The sequence below is a fragment of the Cryptotermes secundus genome, unplaced genomic scaffold (genome assembly GCF_002891405.2).
Source record: "Cryptotermes secundus unplaced genomic scaffold, Csec_1.0 scaffold307, whole genome shotgun sequence".
In the NCBI taxonomy this organism is placed as follows: domain Eukaryota; kingdom Metazoa; phylum Arthropoda; class Insecta; order Blattodea; family Kalotermitidae; genus Cryptotermes; species Cryptotermes secundus.
This window is the reverse complement of record NW_019738353.1, coordinates 1936431-1955629: the sequence shown is the minus strand read 5'-3', so window position 1 is coordinate 1955629 and position 19199 is coordinate 1936431. Positions and strand designations below refer to the sequence as shown.

General features: G+C 41.5%; 1 protein-coding gene across 1 annotated transcript in view; it reads right to left on the bottom strand.

Moving 5' to 3' along the window:
• The window catches only part of LOC111870773 (cell adhesion molecule 4), a 127210-nt gene that overhangs the window by 8570 nt on the left and 99441 nt on the right, over nt 1-19199 (bottom strand). The window contains exons 3-4 of the mRNA XM_023863296.2: nt 17287-17497; nt 6312-6611 (exon numbers count right to left, since the gene is read on the bottom strand). Coding sequence (XP_023719064.2) covers nt 6312-6611; nt 17287-17497 — 511 coding nt within the window. The remainder of the gene's footprint in view (nt 1-6311; nt 6612-17286; nt 17498-19199) is intronic.

Genomic DNA, 19199 nt, shown 5'->3' with positions numbered 1-19199 from the left:
GAACATGCCTTACACTGCTCGGCTACCGTGACCGGCATGCGCTTCTACTAGCGCAATTTAAATTCCGGACTGTCCAAAACGGGGTACTTCTGCTACGATGATCGTACTCATCACTGGCTCGATCGGGGAACTTCGGCCGTTAAAGACTAATCACTTGGGACCAACCAAAAACAGCGCGAAATCAAAACTTAAGCACCATCTGAGAAGCAAAAACTGAACACTCGAAAGCCACGAAGTGTCAACCCGATCTTCATATCACGCAGCTATTTAACTACTTGAGACCAAGATAAATAAGCGCTAGTTAACAAGAAAAAATGAATTAAAAACTTAGCGCCGTCTGTGGAGTAAAACCTGAATGCTCGAGACTAAAACCTCATGGAAAGCCACGAAGTGTTAGCCCAACCTTGATATCACGCAGCTATTTAAGCCATTGGGATCAAGCTAAATAAGCGTTAGTTAACAAGATAAAATGAATTAATAACTTAGCGCCATCTGTGGATTAAAACCTGAACACTCGAGACTAGAACCTCATGGAAAGCCACGAAGAGTCAGCCCAATCTTGATATCACGCAGCTACACATACTCGCGTGAGCACAAAGCAGTTGGTGTGACGTAACAAAACCGCATTTGAAAACTAGAAGAAGAATACATAATTTTGCTAACGCTATACTTCGATTTCCCTTGCCAATTTTTGTTCAACCAATTTCTTTACAATCACCATGATCTAGGATTGGTACAATACGCCACAAGTAGCGAAATGATATCTCAGCCCAATAAAAATAATAAAAGAATCCTGCCCAGATCCTGCCCCCTCGGCTCCACTTCTCCCAACATCCATCTTAATATTCCGCCCCTGTGACTGACATGTCCTTGGTTCTTTACTATTGTCCTCAATACACCTCACGAAGTTCATCCCCTAAAAATATTCTGATAATACACAATGCACACTAGTCCTTAGTTTAATTCCATGTTCAGACCCTATTTGAGGTGTTACTTATAAGCCTTCCTTACTCAGCTTGCCAGCCTTACTCAGCCAGTGACGAGTATGCTCGTCGTGACCGCAGTTCCCCGTTTTGGACAGTTCGGAATTTAAACTTCGCTAGTAGAAGCGCATACCGGTTACGGTAGCCGAGAATTCTTAAGGCATGTACAGTCTTCGCTCGCTTGGAAACCGGGATCGTGGGTTCGAATCCCACGCAGGGCATGGATGTTTAGTTTGTGTGTTTTTTTGTTTCTGTACAAATAGAGGCCTTGCGACGAGCTGATCACCGCCCAAGGAGGCCTAACGAATGTGTAAATCTAGAAAAATGGAAGTGAACGGAAAAGTTCATGGAGGTAGGCATAGGTCCACTGGGGCTGTAGTGCCAAGGAAAAAAAAAAGTGGAATAGCATGCATAGTCCTAAATATTTACTTTTATGTGTAGTAATTACCAGACTTGAGTAAAACCATAATAGAGGAATTAAATGGATACCTAAATGAACAACAGCAAAAAAGAATATACGCATGAGTTATGCCCAAACTCATCCACGAACCAGTACTTTTATTGCAGATTCTGCAGATTAATGTGTTAAAAATATATAGTAAAATTTCGATGTACATATCTTTTGTTTTCTGCTTGATGTATATATAGGCTGAAATGAAACCACAGTATTCGATGTCACTATGAACGCACAGAAAACAGATCGCACTCTGTATCTGAACCACGATGCAACTGTTTTTTCATGACGGTAGAAAGGGCAATAATCTCTTGCAGCTATAGTGGAAGGTCTTAGCACTTAAGAAGGGACCCCTCTAGCTTTCTGTTGAATAGCCATTCTTTCATTCTTCTGTCCTTTATTCAAAAGATTCGAAAATCCGAAGAGTGTAAAGTGTTGGCAGAAGACCACATGATTTCATTGCTTTCATCTGTTTTATGTCTCCAGGGACTCCTAAATTTGTCAAGTGTTACAAACAGAAATGAATTTATAATGCGTATAATATGGGGAGGATCGCTGAAAGCAGTAGCATAGATGTTCTGTTGGTCTAGAGGTAAGGCACCGGCGTAGTAAATGGAAGGTCGGCGGTTCGAGACCACAAGCATTTTTGTAATGAAATTTTTATGGAATTATATAGCGAGATGTAACATAAGAGGAAGATTAAATGTCAAAAATTTCCGTGGAATTGGTGGCCTATTGGTAAAACAATGGCTTAGTGAATCGGAGTTCCGAGTTTCGGAACCAAAGGAAGTTTTATAAAATACAAATAAGATTTTATGTAATTATGACAACAGATGTAACATAAGAGGAAGATTTATGGTCGAAAATTTCTGTGGCATTGGTGGCCTATTGGTAAAATAGTGGCCTAATGTCGCGGACTTCTAAGGTTCGGAACCAACAAAAGTTTTATAAAATACAAGTGGAGTTAATAAGATTTTTCTGGAATTATAACCGAAGATGTAGCTTAAGAGTAAGATTAAAGAAAACAAATTTCTGTGGTGCTGGTGGTAAGACATCAGCTTAGTGTTCATAAGGTCCCTGGTTCAAAACCAATAGGATTTTTGTGAAAAAAATAAAAAAAGAAAACCAACGGCAGTGGAAGAAGTGAAGAGATGGAGATAAGAAGGTGCGGTAGGGGGGCGAGGCAGGGTAGAATTTTTGTCTTTTTTTTGGTCGCTTCATTAAGACACTCGCCTAAGCGGGTTTTATTAAAATCCACATGGGATCAAAAATAAACAAAAATTCGGCCCACCATCCGCCTCTCCAACCACCCGCCCTTAGGGTAGACTTTGACTTATTCATTTGAGATCAAGTTCTATCAACGAGAGTTAAGGAAGTATTAAATAACACCGTAGCACCATCTGTGGAGAAGTGTTCAGATTTCAATCCACAGTTAAAATCCACACGGGATCAAAAAAGAAAAATATTTTGGCCCACCTCCGCCCTCGGGGGGGGGGNGCCGTGGGGGGGGGGGTGACTTGAACTTTTTAATTTGAAACTAAGTTCTATCAACGAGAGTTTAGAAAGTATTAAATAACACTTTAGCGCCATCTGTGGATTCAAACCTGAACATTACTCCACAGATGGCGCTAAGTTTTTATTTAATTTTTTCTTCTTAAATCGCACTGATTTATCTTGGTCTCAAGTGCTTAAGTAGCTGCGTGATATGCAGGTTAGGCTAACACTCAGTGGCTACCCATAAGGTTATAGTCTTCAGTGTTCAGATTTTGTTTCCCGCTGTTTTAGGTTGATCCCAAGTGATTAATCTTTAACGCCCGAAGTACCCCGACCGAGCCAGTGATGATTATGATCGTCGTGGCCGAAATAACCCGTTTTGGAAAGTCTACTTTCCTAGTAAAAGCGCATGCCGGTCACGGTAGCCGAGCAGTCTAAGGAATGTACTGTCTTCGCTCGCTTGGAAACCGGGATCGTGGGTTCGAGTGTCACTCAGGGCATGGATGTTTAGTTTGTGTGTGTGCGTATTTCTGTGTTTGTGTACATGTAGAGGCCTTGCGACGAGCTAATCACCCGCCCAAGGAGTCCTACCGAATGTGTAAGATCTAGAAAAATCGAAGTGAAAGGAGAAGTTCATGGAGGTAGGCCTAGGCCAAGGCCCACTGGGGCTGTACTGCCATGGAAAAAAAGTGGAATAGCGTGCACAGTCCTAAATATTTATTTTTAAATGTAGTAATTACCAGACTTGAGTAAAACCATAACAGAGGAATTAAATGTACACCTCAGTGAACAACAGCAAGAAAGAATGAACGTATGAGTTATGCCCAGACGCATCTACGAGCCAGTACTTTTATTGCAGATTCTGCAGATTAATGTGTTAAAAATATATAGTAAAATTTCGATGTACATACCGTTTTTGTTATCTGCTTGATGTATATATAGGCTGAAATGAAACGACAGTATTCGATTTCACTATGAACGCACAGAAAACCGATGGCACTCTGTATCTCAACCACGATGCAACTGTCTGTTTACGACCCTAGAAAGGGCAATAAGCTCTTGCAGCTATAACGGAAGGTCTTAGCACTTGAGAAGGGAACGCCATGCTTTCATTCTTCTATCCTTTAGTCAAAAGATTTGAAAATCCGAAGAGCGTAAGCAGTGTTAGCAGAAGACCATATGATTTCATTGCTTCCATCTGTTTTATGTCTCCAGGGACTCCTAAATTTGTCAAGTGTTACAAACAGAAATGAATTTATAAGGCAGAACAAGTCCGTGAAGTACTGGGAAACAACTTTTGCAGTACGCATCAAAATTAAAAGAAAAGAATTGAAAATAGAGTATAACTCTTTGTATAAAAATTTTCAAATCTTCCGTTGTAATATGCGGCCCTATGTTCTTTGCTGACACAAACAAAGTTTATTCCATCCATTTATCCTAAAAATTGAGTTAGATACAGTATTTTAAACACAATGCTTAAAATTGTTTAGGCGCCCTAACAGGAACGGACATTTAAACGCAGATTAGCAGCGGGCATTTAAATAGCTGAGTAACACCAAAGGGTGGCCGATAGTCTAGTGGTAAGGTGTATGGTTTAGAATTTATGTGGTTCGGAGATATGACTATTTTTGTCTGGGTGGTCTCACATTCTATGAAACCATGCGCAGGGTGGTATCACATTCTATGAAACCATGCGAAGGCTGGTATCACATTCTATGAACCCAAGAGTAGGCGGGTATCACATTCTTAGGAACCATGCGTAGGGTTGTATGACATTCTATGAAATCATACGTAAGGTTGAACCATGCGTAGGGTGGTATAACATTCTATGAAAACATGCATATGGTGGTATAACATTCTATGAAACCATGTATAGGCTTATATCATATTCTATGAAGACATGCGTAGGGTGGTAACACTTTCTATGAAAACATGCATAGGGTGGTATCACATTTTATAAGACCACACTTGGGGTGGAATCACATTCTATAAAACAATATGTAGGGCGGTATCACATTTTATAAAACCATGCGTAGGGTTGTATGACATTCTATGAAATCATACGTAAGGTTGAACCATGCGTAGGGTGGTATAACATTCTATGAAAACATGCATATGGTGGTATAACATTCTATGAAACCATGTATAGGCTTATATCATATTCTATGAAGACATGCGTAGGGTGGTAACACTTTCTATGAAAACATGCATAGGGTGGTATCACATTTTATAAGACCACACTTGGGGTGGAATCACATTCTATAAAACAATATGTAGGGCGGTATCACATTTTATAAAACCATGCATAGGGTTGTATCACATTCTATGAAACCATGTTTAGGGTGGTATCATAATCTATGAATCATGTGTAGGTTGGTATCACATTCTATGAAACCATGCGTAGGCTGGAACCACATGCTATAAAACCATGTGTAGGCTGGTATCATGTTTTATGAAACCATGCGTAGCGTGGCATCACTTTCTATAAAACCTTGTGCAGGAAGGTATCACATTCTATAAAACCACGTGCAGGATGGCATCACATTCTGTAAAACCATGTGCAGGATAGCATCACATTCTATAAAACCACGTGTAGGATGGCATCACATTCTCTAAAACCATATGCAGGATGGCATCACATTCTCTAAAACCATGTGCAGGATGGTATCACATTAGCTGAGGCATGTCTGTCTGGACGTCTGCCGGCATGTAATAATTATAGAACAACTGGGATTATTTTCATGAAACTGGATATTGGACAGTTTTAGTGACACCCGTTGAAAAACTGTCATTTCATTTATAACTGGACAGCATTAACGGACAATTTACATGGAGACCTACATACTGTGACATGTTGACCCCCACCTCCCCAGCGGTACGTGGCGGTAACGTAACGCTCGCATTACTACGGTAATAGGCGAGTTCCCGCCCCGCCACTCCCCTCCGCGTTGACGTAACGCGCAACGCGCGGTGACGTCACGAGCGGAGCCGAAGAGAGCCGAGCGGAGCCGAAGATAACCGAGCCCCGTAACCAGAAACACGTTACACTGGTGTCAGAAGTGGGATCAGTAACGTAAACACGTTACAATACATTTGTATTCATATCAGCAGCGGAACCCGCGGAATGTTTATTATAACCATAAAACTTGAAAAATAAAAAAAAAAACAGAAGAGAAAATGAAACATTTTCTATTCATGTGAGTCTTAAGATCTCGGCGATATTTGACAGAAGTGAGTGCACCAGAACTGTTATGCTCTGTACAGGGCTACAATTTAAGACACAATTTTTCTCTGATCACTCACATAGGGCATCCTTTCAACTTCATAAGCTTTTTTTTGACCGACTGATATAACTGACGCGTGGGGCGGGAATGTTTTACCATTGAGCACGTGAAGGAGAACAGAGGCGGAGTCCAGGTTGGAAGGGCTGCACGTGTAGTTTCCAGAGTCTTCGCGACGACCGTTGTAGATGATCAGTGTGCCGACAGTGGTGTCCGGACCTACGCGCTCCATCCGGATGTCCCTGGAGCTGCTGTCATAGTTGAGAACACGTTCGTTGTCATGATACCAGAAGATGTAGGCTGGTTCCTCCAGTGACTGTGTGATCACACACTTGAGGTTCACCGTACTGCCCGTCTTCACGTACAAGTCAGACTCCCCCATGATCTCGATTTTGGGAACTGCAAACAATAAAACGATTGCCAACATCAGAAGATAAACTACATGCCTCACAAATATATAGTGCGTCCAAACTATCTTTGTGAGTGCGCCATAATCAGACAGTGACACAGATCGTTACTACTTCATTAGAAAGTTTAGAACATAAGATTAGAACAAAAATCGCCATAACGCAGACCTCGCTAAATAAGCAGGGTAATTTTCCTCCGTAAATATGCCTACTCAAGGTATGAAGAACCTTCAGAGATATAATGAAATCTCCGGGGCACGAGGTAGCGTAGTTGGTTGAGACACTATGCTACAAGCCGGAAGGTCGCGGGTTTGATTGCCGATTATGTCACTGGATTTTTCAATCCATCTAATCCTTCCAAGCGCATTATGGCTCTGCGGTCGATTCAGCCTCTAACAGAAATGAGTACCAGGAATCTTCCTGGGCGGAAAGGGTGGCCAGCACGTAAGGGTGACAACCTCACCGCTATCTGTGTGCCGATTGTCTGGAAAATGTGGGAGCCTCGACGTCTCACGACACTATGGGCCTCCACGGCCTGTTACAGGGACAACTCTACTTTTTTTATAATAAAGTCTCTTCACGGTAAATGTTGAAGGTAACGGAAATGTTTTTACCTAAGCACAACATTATAAAGGATATGGGGAATTGGAGGTATAGCTGCATGCTTTAACCTCGGGACCAGACGGAGAAAATTTATCAGTTCTACGCTTCGGCCGCTTTACTCCCGAGACAGAGCCTCAGTACCCATTGGATAGGAGGTTGATCACACTGGGACTCGAAATCCGACCCCTCGGTTGTCCAGCCTGTAGCTGGTCGCTATACGAACTACGTTTAGAGACCATTAAATGATATTTCCAAAATATGAAATTCACCAATAATTCAGGAAATCAAAATCACGTGGCCCCTGTCTCAAGCCACTGCTTTTAACCATCCTAACGTCTTCACTTTCACACTAGCCTAAACAGAAGGACGAGCAGACGAAGCCTGTGAACCTAACAAAATGACACTTCCCCCCCCCCACACACACACACAGAAGACGTATCATAGTTGTCGTGCGACTTTTCCGTTTCATCTTCTCCTTTACTATAGCTCCCTAGCTCCTATTCTTACCAGACTTCAGTTAATGGTCGAAACCATTTTCCTGTCTGTTGTATATGCCGTATTTGTAGACTTGTGTTTAGCTTTTACATCTGATTTCACTATTTTAATTAATTAATTACTTATTCATGTTTCACGTAATAGAATGGCAAACATAGCAATTAATTTTAAATACTGCAATTCATTAAATCGTTGTATTAACTTAATTCGTTTTTCAGTGTATTTTGTATTACATTTTCATACTCCTACATATTAAACTATGTCATCAAAAGTGAAAATTCGGTGACGTTCTGTAATCATGATGCAAAATGGAAAAAATATTCAACAACATATACAGAACGAAATTCGGTTAATTTATTAACAACACAGTCACATAAAACAGGTAACGCGATTAAGGACAATCTTATATGAGAAAATAAACATGAGATTTCCTTGTTCTTTTCCTGTAATCTATCTCTCCATCAAAACGGACATTTACACATCGGAGTCGCCCCTCAAATAGTATCAAATGTTAAATAATAACATGCAACATAACAACGGGCCTCCGAACACATCAGCCATTGTGTATATATGTCCGTATAAGAATTACATATATTACGATTACAACTGCCAACTTCCAAATACCATCACATATACAACTTTTAACTGTACTTTTGTCTATGTAACTGGTTATTTAAGACTTCAATTTTTATTGTAATTTATATTTTATATTTACTCATATCATTTTATACCAATGTATACACTTGGAAGTTTAGCACTATATCCTATATTTGACATGAAATTCAATAATGAAAAGTTGAATATATTTGCCTGATGATGACTTTTTGAAGGCCGAAACATGTAGCAAAAGTATTTCCTAGAGCTACTTACAAGTATTATTGATTGTTGTGTTATGACGGTTTTCAGTAAGAAATAATATGAAATTTCCCTGTTTTTGCAATTCGAATGTTGACATTCACAGGACACCGATTTTTGATTTAAGAACTCCCGAATACAGAACTTGGAATAAAATTCGCTCAACCGTTTAGGCATGAGAGGCAGATCCTTCCATCTATAAGTACATAATACAGACAGACAGAAAGGAGCATGCTAGAAACACTTTCTCTATTGAAGGGTCGCTATTTTCAGAGCTGAAAAATTACAGGAGTTATTCTTCAAATTGCTGTACAAATTTGACTTACGAAATATGATTTCGTTCCATTTCTACAGTAGAAAATCTTTATATTTTTCATGGTTCGACGAACGCAAAATGTGCTTCTCTTTACTACGTTAATATTGAAACATTATCCTGTTTCCCATTTCTTACTTCCAAATTAAGCTTACAATTCGTTTCTCTTTTTAATCCCAGATGAATTTTTCAATATATTTTAAACAGGCTTCAGGTATCTTGTTTGTGTACAAAATTCATTTTTCACAGTCATTTTTTCCATATAGAGCACTATTTTCCAGAAAGCTGTCAGGAGGATTGTGAGATAAATTTTTTCTTCCGTAAATAAATACCAGTGTTAGCAGAAATACGCTCATAACTGCAATACGCAACACAATCAATCAATCAATCTTCATTTTCTGGCGGACCTCGCTGAGAACACTTGCGGCACGTGTGGGATTACTGAATGGCGTTTTCGCTGAAAACCAAAATTGTACGGTGAACGTGATGAACCAACAAAATTGAAGATCTGACAGCTGAGGTGGAGGCTGTCTCAGCCGAACCACAAGACAGCAACACCGTTCTAAAGCCTTTACGAAGATTTCCCCAGCACCTGCCTCTAAGCTCACTAATTCATTAAATCATTTCTGGTGTCTTTAACGGCGCTGAGCCTAACTTATACCACAGCGTTATACAATAATAACAGTATCATTACGTAATCACAAATTGGAAAGATTGTGGAAACAAACGGTTGTGGCCTAATTCCAAGCATCAATGCAACATCTGGCTGAAGGAATTTCAAACAATGAAAAGTCTCAGAACACCTGGCCTCTGGACCGAGAGTTATCCCGACATTTCCACCACGCGGAACAGTGCTACCACCGTCTACATAGTGACCAGTGATATTTACCGTCGAAACATTCAAAAGCCAACAGAGAACCGAGGTACTGAACGAATAATGAGTGTCCTCAAACACAGAAGGAATATTTTCTGGTTTACTTAACGACACTGTTAATATAATGTTGAATTGTGGAACTATAGGTGGCTAATGAATAGGAGAGAATTAGGAAGAAAACAGAGCTGACAAAATTTAAGGCACTATAAGGATATTTGCACGGAGAGACTTAGGAACACCACGGAAAATGTCACGACAACCGGTGTCCCTGCTGATAATCGAATAGAACACTTCCTGAATACATGTATAAACCTTTACCGCTACACTATTTTACGCAGCGATACAGTAATATGATCAGTGAATTATGAACTGAAAATAATATCATAATCGAATTTAAATTACTATACTGACATTTTATGTACAGTGACATAAAAAAGACTAAAAGTCTCTGTGCGGGCAGGCCCCTCGACCGCCATATTAATCGTTTTCGACCCGCGATATAGGATTCGTGCTTACTGCAAGGTAGAGCATGCAACACCTTACCGGGATTCGCACTCCTGAAACTCCAGTGTGTGTCAACTAAAACAGGAGGCATAAATGGATCAAGTACATCTGTTTACATTGTGCCTACCCACTTTGATATGTGATTACAACACATGAATCTTCCTCTTCCAGAGTAATTAATTCCATTATAAACAAGGCAATAGTACCATCAGCTGAAGTGCAAGTGACATTACAATAGTGAGGCGCATGCGCACATGATGAAATCGGGGCCTCGCTTGCTGAGGACCGGGGCTGTGCTTTGTGTAATTACGGGAGAAGACGCTACTAATAATGAAAGGCGACACCACAGCGCGTCGGGGCGCAGACAATAACGGAGACGGGTCTCTGTGGGACTCGAATAGAAGCAAGAACTTCTCCTTCATCTTTCTTTTTATTACTCTCTCATTCCATGTTGTTTTTTTTTTTTGAGTGTAGAATCGGTGGGGGGGCGGGGTTCTGTGTGACAGGCTTTATCGACATTCCCTCTTCGTGTGGTCTCCACGGCAATCAACCCCTCCCCCACTCGTCTTCCTTCCCATTCAACACCTTTTCCTAACAGTCGCCTCTTTTTGACGTAATGATCAAGATTCATAAACCGGTAATTCCACAGCCTGAGCAAGTCCTAAACTCCTCACTCGACGGCTTGGGAATCGCACGAAATAAGCAGGAACTTCAATTACTGTTCATTTTCTTGACATTCAGCAGTGAAATGTTACATTCTACGGTACACACCACGCCAAAATGTTCAGCACTCTCCTTCTGGCACTTTCTCTTTTCATCTGGACCAACACAGACCGGGTAAGTACGTTCAGCGGTGAAGCTACTGACTACAACTTGAAGCATCAAATACATCGTTGGTTATTTAACGACGCTTGTGACTATACAGCGTTGGGTAAGTAGGTTGAATGATGAATGGGAAGGGATTTAGAAGGAAACGGTCGTGCTCTAAAACGAGCTATATCCGTAAATTTCACGGGAGGGACGGAGTAAATCCAAAAATGTAAGGAGACATAGTAATCTGGCCGAGATTCAAACCGAGCACCTCCCGAATATAAGTCCAGAGAGGCGCCTGCAGATTAACGCGTTTAGTCCGAAACTTGAACCTCATCAGTATAAAGCGAGATTCTTATGGTGGAGACTATGAACATTACTGCCTTCTGGGATGTGACACCGTTTATCTTGGTAGATTGTTTCCAACATATTGGAGAGATTTTCTACCTCCATCCTCAGGGAGGCTGTAGTTATTCCGAAATACTCCTAATGACCTACCAATACACAGTCCTCTGGGTTCCCTAACTATTCCTGGCCTCAGCTACCAGCTTCTCATTTCTCAACCGATACAGCACGGACCCCAAAGAAAACGTATCTTCCATTGTGCTCTCTCGTTGCCGGGGAAGTGTGTCCACAGAGCTGCTCTCCAGCACCAGCTGTTTTACTACCGGCTGTTTACACAGCTGTTACGTGGCAATGGGTCCACATGTCACAATATAAAACTCTAACAGGAATTTGTGGCTACAGATGGTAGGAACACACAAAAGTTATCGGTGCAAGATATTGACTGAATTCATGTGGATGTGATTACGCATTTTTGGGCTCCACAAAAGATGGGTAACTTCTTGAGTATATAAGCAACTACTATCTTCTCATGGACTGTGTTCCATGCAGCTGGTGACTGTAGTTTTCACGTGACTTGGAAAAGTGGCTGGTAGTTCCCCTTCCGTCAGCTCAGTTCTCCAGGAACAGCGCTCTCATTCAGCAATTTGTAATATTCAACGGGAAACCCCAACAAGTAATAAGGGAATATCTTCAATAAAGACAATAGGTGTTGATGTACATATTACGTGTTTAACATAACATAACTGTGCTGCATGTTTCAACCATATAATTAGGTCATGATCAGGTACTTATGAACGTAACGCAAGTGATTTTAATATTAGTTATAATACGGATCAGTATTCTTGCAAATGTACGGGTTCTCTGATTTTCTCTTTGCTAACGGTATCATTCCTTCGAGACGTCACAAACTACTGTACCATGAAGCTCGTGTAAATAATGTTTAAAACTTCATCTCCTACCTCACAGAAAACACAATGCGACCAGTCAGTCATCGAGCACTTCGGTGTAGTGGTAACGATTTAGATTTGTAATCTGAAAGTGATCAGCTCGAATCTCGGGCGGGAAATTCGCTATCCTAACGGCTTTAGTGGTTTACTCGCTCTCTCTAGCCCTCGATCATACCAACCCAGTTTTCTTCCAAATCTTTTTTTTATCTGTTATTCATTAAATCATCCTATTATTCGACGCTGAGAGTCCGGACGCCTTAGTCGATATGGGCTACAGGCTGGACTGCCTGGATTCGATTCCCGCCAGTATACATTCTTATCTTATCCACAGAATCTAGACCGACTCTGGGGTCAATCCAGTCTCCTATGCAAGGGACACAGGTGCCTCTTACCCCGGGGGTAAAGCGGTAGAGGCGTGAAGGTGACCAATCACCTCCATCTAGTGCTGAGGTCAAGAATGGTGGAGCTATACATCCACTCCCCCACATGTCTTCATGGCGTAGTGTTTAATTAATTAAGCACAGGACCGATATAACCGTTTATCATTCGTCGCTGTATAGTCTAAGGTATGGAAAAGTCTTCGGATAGTAAATAAATAAATAAATGAGGACCAATCCGTTGAGACTATATCAGGAGCCAAACGCAAGTCCGTCTGCCTATCGTTTCGTACCATCCTGTGTTTCTCATACAGACTGTAACAGAAAAAAAATGTAAGGAAAAAAAACAAGAATTTCCTCTTCTAGAGACAATACCGAGAGAGCTGTCGCTTTTGCGGCTTGATGACTCCATTCGAATCGAAATCTAATGATTCTTCTCAAATCATTTCCGAGCTCAGAAAAGCACCGGGGCTGTAAAGACAGCCAGTATGTAACCTCCATCCGCTTTCACAGTAACCATGACAACGAAACGTGATCTGCAAGTCACCAAAATGGAAAGCGTGTAAGTCCTAGAGCCTAGAGAGGATGAATGTAAGTAATTACAAGGACGGGAATAGCAGTTCCTCTAACTACGGTGCGGATTTCTCGATAGCGCTACAACCTGAATGGAAATACGTGTTAAGAAAACGAAAGGAAGTAGGAAAGGACAGTGGAAGAGAGAAAAACAGCAGACAACACCGCTTAGTGTATACTGTTACATTTACTAAGCTCAGTTTCAAACTAATGAGGTTAGGTATTTTTGAAGAAATTCGTTCCTCTTTTTAATTTACAGTTAAAATTTCAATGTGTTCCGTGCTCGCAGATAAATAATCGCTACTTAGCCCACTCTAGCATTCACATACAACAAATTCTGTGAGTAAAATGCAGAGATATTTAATGTTAAACCGGCTGATACATCATGTATCGTGCGGACCCGTTGCTAAGTAATGACACTGTAAACAACGCCAGTTGCTAGGTCAACAGATTCCTAACACGCACCAATGGACTAACTCGGAAGCAGTGTTCTCTACGCGGTCTGTGCTATAGTTGCGTGACTCAACAATAGAAGAACTGTTAGAATGGTGTTTTCTGACATCTCGTCAGAGAGGATGTCACAAGAGGACTATGAAAGCAAGTGTTCAGCTTAAAAATAAATCTGGCCGTCTCAAGGGGCTTGGGGCCAAGACGAACTGATTGGCGGTAAGTCTCTAGTCGTAAGGTAACTCTGACTCTGGTTCCGGTGTTTTCTGTGCGGTCCTTGCTGATATGTTATAAGCAGACAGTCAGTGGAGTTAGTTCAGTTGAGCTGAGTGAAGTGGAGCGAGTTGGTTGGTGAGTTAGTGAGTTACAGGATTGCTGCGGTTTAGTAGTGCTGATCTGCTGCTGTTATAAACTGGTAGCTGAGGTACGGGTACAGTTCAGGAACCCAGAGTAAGGGGAACGTTCGCCATTCGAAGCCGTTACCAGGCAACGACTGGTGAAGACACAGCAGACTAGAATCTGTAGCAAATTGCAGTGTGTGTGAATAAGCGATAGCGCTATAGTTACTTATAGTTTCGTTCCCTCTGTGGCCAATAAGTCCAATAACCAATTCAACCCCCGCCTATAGTCACTCATGCTAGTGACAATAGAGTTAAGACTATATCTTAAATGGTTAAGTGTATACATGTCCCGATAAAATATGAAATGAGATACAGTGAGATTGCGCAACTGTGTTCGTGCACCTGAGGATGACTTCTTGAGGTCGAAACATGTAGTCCGACAGTAAATAAAAAACGTGTTGTGTGGTAGGTAAAATTAACTCTAATATACAGTGAGAGAAGCTAGACACATCTGCAGTAGGTAAAAGTGTGAAAAGATAGAGATGGAATAGATTGGTCGTCTAGAAAGAATGGATATTGCTAGGATCCCAGAGCAGACGAACTTGTACTGAGTTAGAGGAAAAAGAATGCCTGAAAGATCTAGGATTAGATGTTTCGAAGCTGACAGTAAAAGATAATGTGATAAAACGAAGAGATTTCAGAATTGATGCGGCTTGAATGTAAACAGACGAAAAAGCAGAGTTCCGGCTAATAAACTCTGTACCAGACTCCTGTAAACGTTTCAAACAAGAAAATGAACCTCACTCTGCTTTCATAGGAACCGATTCATGGCTTCCCGAAGGTGACTTAAGTTGCCACACAATAGATAACACCATCAGAATGGAAGGTGGATTCAGAGGGGGCCCACTGAAGAATGATTTATAGCTCAATAAATTGCATTTCTCCTGTGAAACTATCCAACTAATTAACTGACTTCGTGAAGTAGATTCTGAAGGGTTCTGACGAAGGTGTCTATAGCTCCGAATTACTTGGATTTTGGACTTTGCCCATCGTCCGGTATTCTGTCCCGGTTCTCATTGTGTCTTCGCTTGCGGATTTCGTATTTTTCCTTCTCCTCTGAAGATGGAGGCGATACGTTCCTCCGAAACGTCGGTTGTCACCACATCTACACGGTGCCACATCCTAGAAAGCATAACGTTTCGGAAACTGGATATGTTTCCGTCCTCATCTGAAGAGAGAGACATCTCCTGTGTTTTGTGTCTTAAAAAGAACCATTCTCGCTGGCCCAGTGATTTGAGATTTGCTCTTTCACCTAGCCGTTGCCTAACAATGAAATATTCCGACTTTCAGGCGTCATATCACAACATCAAACCCTCCGGGCACATCGTTTTATATAAATCTGTTCCAGATTGCGGCGTATGAAAATATGTAATCGAAAACCAACATGAAATTTAATACGAACATTTAAGACTGTTCATAAGTGCTGAAAAATACGCAGCAATTACAGGAGCGTGTTTATTACAGTCTGTGTACCGAGCCTTGAAGTCACGTCACTTTCAAGCAAAGATCAAAATGCATAGTATTAATATTTCGGAATTCAGCTCGTACATCACAGAGAACACCCTGCGTAAGTAAACTGTGTGGACTTTGCCGCTAAAACAGGTGATACATATGGCAACAACCGTGCTTCCAAGGCCCAAGAAAGAACCTGTATTTATAATTATCTTTTGCCACAACATATAGTGTCACAATGTCTGCACGACGGGAGGTAAAAGCAAGCGAAGTAAAACCAGATTTTGTTGCTGGCAGCCGATGGCAATTAACTTGTGAATTGCGAAGGACGTCCTCAGTTTCCTTCATGTATGCGGGAAAACCGACCTCAAATTATTTGACCCGACAACTAATTGAAGCTGTATTTTTTAACAAAATAAAAACCTATTGCGGTCTTATTTCGGAAATTCGAGAGAGAAATCAAAGAGAACCTCAGTTTAAAAAAGGGGAAAAAACACGTACGTTAATTCTGTCACAAAATATATTACATGGATCGCCGATTTGTATATTTAATTAAAGTTTTGCAGTTACGACTTGGGGAATTAGGAAAGTTTGGTGAAGAAATGTGACTGTAAATTATGAAATGGTGAAGGTGAAGATATTTTGTGCTTAATTAAGTACCACACTATGAAGACCCACGGAAAAGTGTTCTTGATCTCGGCACAAATAAAGTTTTCTCTATACTTAAATATGTAACGAGACACTATTCCATGGAGGATATGGTGGAGTGGAAGTACGGCGTCACCATTATTGACCTCGGCACTAAATGGAGTTCAGTGATATCGGAAGAGTTAAAATATTCCGTTTATCTTGCAATATAGTGTAGCACTTACACCCGTTGTTAAGTAATATAAACAACGTCCATTGCTAGTCAACGTTGGGGTAAAAATCTAATGTATACAACCGTTGCTGAGTAATGGTTTCGAAAACAAGCATATTCCCACGGCAACGACTAAACTATAATATTCGCCAGTCGACAAGGACGTAAGAAGTGGACATTGTTAGGATCCGTTACAAGGAAACGGCTAGTCAAAGCAAACTGAAATGATTTATTACGTGCTGTAGTGAACTGCTGAGTGTATGAATTAGCGATAGCGATACAGTTGCCTGTAGTCACATCTGTAAGTATTCATTAAATCGAGTCATAAATCCAAACCCCGTAAATAGTTACTCATACCCGTGAAAATACGTATTGTTCTTACATTTTTCAAGCCACAATATGAAAAACCCCGACGTTTAGTTATTAAATAAAGTTATTTCTTTAAAAATGTATAAGAAGCGAAGGTTTCAAGGCGGTGACTACGAAAGAATACGGTCTTCTACCTCGTGAAGCCGTGTACGCCAGAGACAGTCCGATTTTTCGGAAAAAAACATATAGCCTAGATCTTCAGGGTCGAAAGGTAATCCAACTAAGACACCAACAAGAGCAGATGGCAAGTTTCTTGCCCGTTGCAACGAGTACGCTGGAACGCCAATGGAGGCGCCACTTTACGGCACACACGTACGACAACCGCATAGTCCCGGCTTGTAGCATAGTGCTTCAACCAACTACGGTACTACGTACAGTTCGAATAAGCCACGAGCAGGGGCTTTGGGGTTCGACTAAACTACAGGTGTGGACTGCAGACTTACCGACAACGTTGAGCGTGATGACGTGGCTCAGCTTGGGTTCCGTGCTGACCTGGCACTCGTACTTGCCAGCGTCACGTGCTTGCACGTACTTGATCTGCAATGTCCACGTGTCGGTTGCCTCCACGAGGAAGGACTGGAACCGCTCGTCAGCGATGAACGTGTAGCGGTCCACGGTGAGGATGTGAGCGTCCCTTCGGCGGATCCATGACACCTGCAACACGAACCGTGGCTTCTCACACTGGTGCGACAGGCGGGTTGTGTTGCGGGGCAGTCTGCTCACAGGCTTCAAAGAACATCACTTCACAGTGACGCATTGTTACGTGCCCACGGAAAAGTTATTAGAGTCTGTTCTCAACTTTCGACGTTCATACGTAGACGAGGTTTTAAAACATTCTGGGTTACCTTTGTTTTTACTTTATTCAGTTTCGGTCTCACAATATATGTATAATTCAATATAAGTGCGCAGTTTCTACCATTACGACATGTTTCGACCATTACGTTTGACTGTCATCGGGTAGTACTTATACAGTCACACTCACCCCTCTGCTATTCCCCTTCTATTGGCCAGTGTTTACAATTGGGGAAGTCATGTAAGAAATACATATGTAGATGTTTACAATGTAGGTTTCTGGTTATGGATTTAAATAAATAGTGTAAAAATTATATAAACATTTGTCTTAGTGTTCCGAAGGGTAGGCGTTATTCGGAAATCAAACGTCTCTCTATTTTGCAAATATGGAAATATAACTTAATATATGTTATTACTGTTTCTGGCTAATAGTTCTCGCATCAGATGAGAGAGGGAGCGAGTGGCTGATGGCTGTGTAAAGAGAAACATTATCCCTGTGCTCAATTAAGCACCACGCCACAAAGACGTATGGGGGTGGCAGCAGACTGCCGCCACCTGCTCACGCTGGTTCCTCGCTCGCGGATGTTTCTACCCTGAAGATGGAGACGATATGTTCCTCCGAAATGTCTGTTAACACAAGATCTACACGGCGCCACATCCCAGAAGACGGCATTCTTCATAGTCAGCGCCGTGAAAACCTGAAATATGTTCTCTATACATCCCTTCCCCTCTCCAGGGATAAGAAACGACCGCGATGAAATACTTGATTAATAGAAGTGGTGCCATTATATAAACTCTGCAAACCAACGCCAGAGTATTTTCTTTTTATCGCTAGTGGGGTGGGACTAGGTCCCTTGTACTGCGTCCACTTCTGGCCTATTGTACCAGCCCCAGATGATAGGTGAGGGTGATTCTGGAGCAATTGGTGGAATGAAGATTGGCAGGGGAAACCGAAGTATTCGGAGAAAACCTGCCCCAGCGCCACTTTGTCCACCACAAATCCAACCTGACCAGACCCGGGATCGAACTCGGGCCGCCACGATGGGAAGCCAGCGACTGACTGCTTGAGCTATGGCGCGGAACGCAGGAGTAACTTTATAAATTCAGTTTTGCCATTAAGATGTTCCTCATTTCATACTTAGAAGCCTGAAGAAAGAAATACAGACAAACTGGGGCATACGAAGTCAGTCCGAGGATCGAAGTCAGCTAGGACCTGAGCAATGTTCACTAGCCTGGGTGTTCATGAACGAATTCGTTGATACACCAGTGTTTTGTGAACGACTGTGGACAATTACAGCCGACGTTTGATTTTCTGCTTAATTCAGTGGCAAAAGTTTAGAGACCGCCTAGAAATAAGTTTAATTTTGATTAATTTAAGTCGGGAGAACTGAAACCCATCCAAATAATGTACTCAAATTTAGTTATTATATCACAGAAAATATATTCCTTCTACAATACTAGGCCCAAACGGTTTATACTGGTTAGAAAAATACATCAAACCTTTACTAATCCGGTAACAGTACATCCGGATGTCTGATAATCCGGGTTGAAATATTTTTTTTTT